The sequence below is a fragment of the Priapulus caudatus genome, unplaced genomic scaffold, assembly GCF_000485595.1.
Source record: "Priapulus caudatus unplaced genomic scaffold, Priapulus_caudatus-5.0.1 Scaffold97, whole genome shotgun sequence".
Taxonomy (NCBI): Eukaryota; Metazoa; Priapulida; class Priapulimorpha; order Priapulimorphida; family Priapulidae; genus Priapulus; species Priapulus caudatus.
Window position 1 is genome coordinate 355,678 of NW_014577158.1, and position 2,699 is coordinate 358,376.

A 2,699-nucleotide genomic window follows, 5' to 3' on the forward strand; every position below is an offset into this window, starting at 1 on the left:
ACCATAGGTGAGTTATTTAATACGCGCCACCATAGGTGAGTTAATTTATACGCGCCATTCTAGGTGAGTTGATTAATACGCGCCACCATAGGTGAGTTAATTTATACGCGCCATTCTAGGTGAGTTGATTAATACGCGCCACCATAGGTGAGTTAATTTATACGCGCCATTCTAGGTGAGTTGATTAATACGCGCCACCATAGGTGAGTTAATTTATACGCGCCATTCTAGGTGAGTTGATTAATACGCGCCACCATAGGTGAGTTAATTTATACTCGCCACTATAGGTGAGTTAATTAATACGCGCCACTATAGGTGATTTAATTAAAATGCGCCACTATAGGTGATTTAATTAAAATGAGCCGCTATAGGCGAGTTAATGCGCGACTTGATCGCGTCGGCCGCGCCGTGCGTGTGCGATACTCTGTGGCTTCATTCGTCAAATGCGCGTTGTGAGGGGGGGGGGCTGCTTTCAGGTGTGACCCGTAAAGAACGTGACGGATGGTGCAAAACGTCCTTTCATATTCCGTCTCTGTTGTTGTGCTGTTCTTCCGGATTTGAAAGTGATATATGTGTTATCCTTTTGATGTGTTTGTGCGCGAGTTGCGCAGTTGTAGTGAGAATCGGCTAGCTTATGAGTGTTGTTTGTCAGTAATATTGGACCACTTGTGTATGACACTTGTGAGATTTGCGAGCGAGTTTAAAAAAGGCATTTGTCGAGTGCGCAGTTACTAAGTACTGTAGTTGATCTGAAAATGTGAGAGTGCTTCATGTTCTAATGTGTCTCGCTCATTTATTACAATTTAGGTATCCTTATCACAACTATGGTTTAATCTAACAATATTTAAATTCATTTTCATGATATATATAATTTCCTAATATAATAATTTGTTAATACTTTGCTTGTCATTACGATATAGGTATTCTCATTACAACCATTGCTAACAAGAGTGAGCTGACACAATGGCCACAACTTCTCCCACATCTATGCCACCTCCTGGACTCTGAGGACTATAATGTCTGTGAGGTATGTATGCTTGATGTGTTGTTGTACTCTAACTCACTAATGTATTATGGTTTGCTTGCTTTCTTGCTGCTTTGCTTGCGGGAATTTTTGTTGTTGATACATTTGGATATATAATAGTTGGTGACGTTTCTTTTCTAATAAGACGTAACTGATTAAAATCTACTAAAACATGACCAAGTTGGCAGAGGGTAATCGTAAACGCACACCTATATATTGCAATAAACATTTAAAAACGATGCCATTTTTCATATGATATAAATATATATGTTTGTGTACTTAGGATACTAGTCGTAATTCATTTATGATTAATCAGTTGAGCTATTGCTAGAATATTTGACATCTTTTAACAATCTAATTGGAAGTGTTCAGAATCAATCATCCCTAATTAATGCTGTCATTTCTGTTGAAACAATTTTACAGAGGCGGCAAGCATGCGTCTCTCTCTGTCTCTCTCTCTCTCTCTCTCTCTCTCTCTCTCTCTCTCTCTCTCTCTCTCTCCCACCGCTGCTTGACGCTGTCAAGCTAACGACCGCAGTAAGACTACTCAATAACAGCAACATCTCCTTCTTCCACCCTGCTTGACGTTCCGCGTGCGCTCATATCGTTGCAGTACATGTTGATGAGGACGCAGGACCCGGACGAGACGGTGGCGCTGGAAGCGTGCGAGTTCTGGCTGTCGCTCGCCGAGCAGTCGATCTGCAAGGAGGTGCTCGCGCCCTACCTCGAGCGACTCATACCGATTCTAGTCCACGGCATGAAGTACTCAGAGATCGACATCATCCTCCTCAAGGTGGGCCGCCGGCCGCGTTCGCTTGTTTTTTTAGTTTGTTGGAGCGTTCGCTTGTTTTCGCGGCGTGTTAGTTGCGTTCGCTCGTTTCGATACGGATGCCTCCATCGGAAGCATTCGCTTGTTTTCGCGGTGCGTCTGCACGTGTGGGTATTAGCCGCGTTCGCTGGTTTCGCCGCATATAGTACGGTTTGCGGCGTGCCGGTGTGTGCGAGTTATTATGGCTTCTCTGAATTCGGATGTAACACGTTCATCACTCGACTCCCTTTTCTGTTTTCTCTCCTTAATTACGCCTTCAAACCAGTCTCGTAAATCTAAGTCTAAAGGGCCAGCCAATCCTGGTTTTGAAAATTCTTTAGATTTCTAGTTAGTATATAACCTAGGGTATAATAAAATCCATAAAAATTGCAGCGACGTTTCTGGTGACCCGTCTCTCGCTCTTGTCCGATTTTCGGACATCGCTCACCTACGCGCGCACGCGTCTGACGTCACCGTTTTCCCGGGTTTTTCTGGCGACCTGTTGCCGTGACGTTTCCGATGACTCGTACCTCGTTTCCGTCCGATTTCTGATATCGATTCGTTCGCCACGAGTGAGGCGGTGCGTCTAACGTCGCCCGTTTTTCCCTCCGGCGAGCAGGGAGACATCGAGGAGGACGAGATGATCCCGGACCGGGAGGAGGACATCCGGCCGCGCTTCCACCGCTCGAAGACGCACCACATCAAGCACGAGGACGGCTACGACGATGACGAACACATGTCCGACGACGGCATCGACGACGACGACGCGCTCTCCGACTGGAATCTACGTGAGTGAGGGTCGGGGCAGGGTGCAGGAGTGCGACCCAGTGTGTGGTGATGGTGGTGGAAATGTAAGAGTGTTGTACT

General features: G+C 45.8%; 1 protein-coding gene across 1 annotated transcript in view; it reads left to right on the top strand.

Annotated features, from left to right (window-relative positions):
* Positions 1-920: 920 nt before the first annotated feature.
* Positions 921-2,699, top strand: part of LOC106805024 (transportin-1-like) — a gene marked incomplete at its 5' end in the record, with an annotated part of 14,146 nt that continues 12,367 nt past the window's right edge. Inside the window, 1 exon segment of the mRNA XM_014806493.1 lies at positions 921-1,027. Coding sequence (XP_014661979.1) covers positions 921-1,027 — 107 coding nt within the window.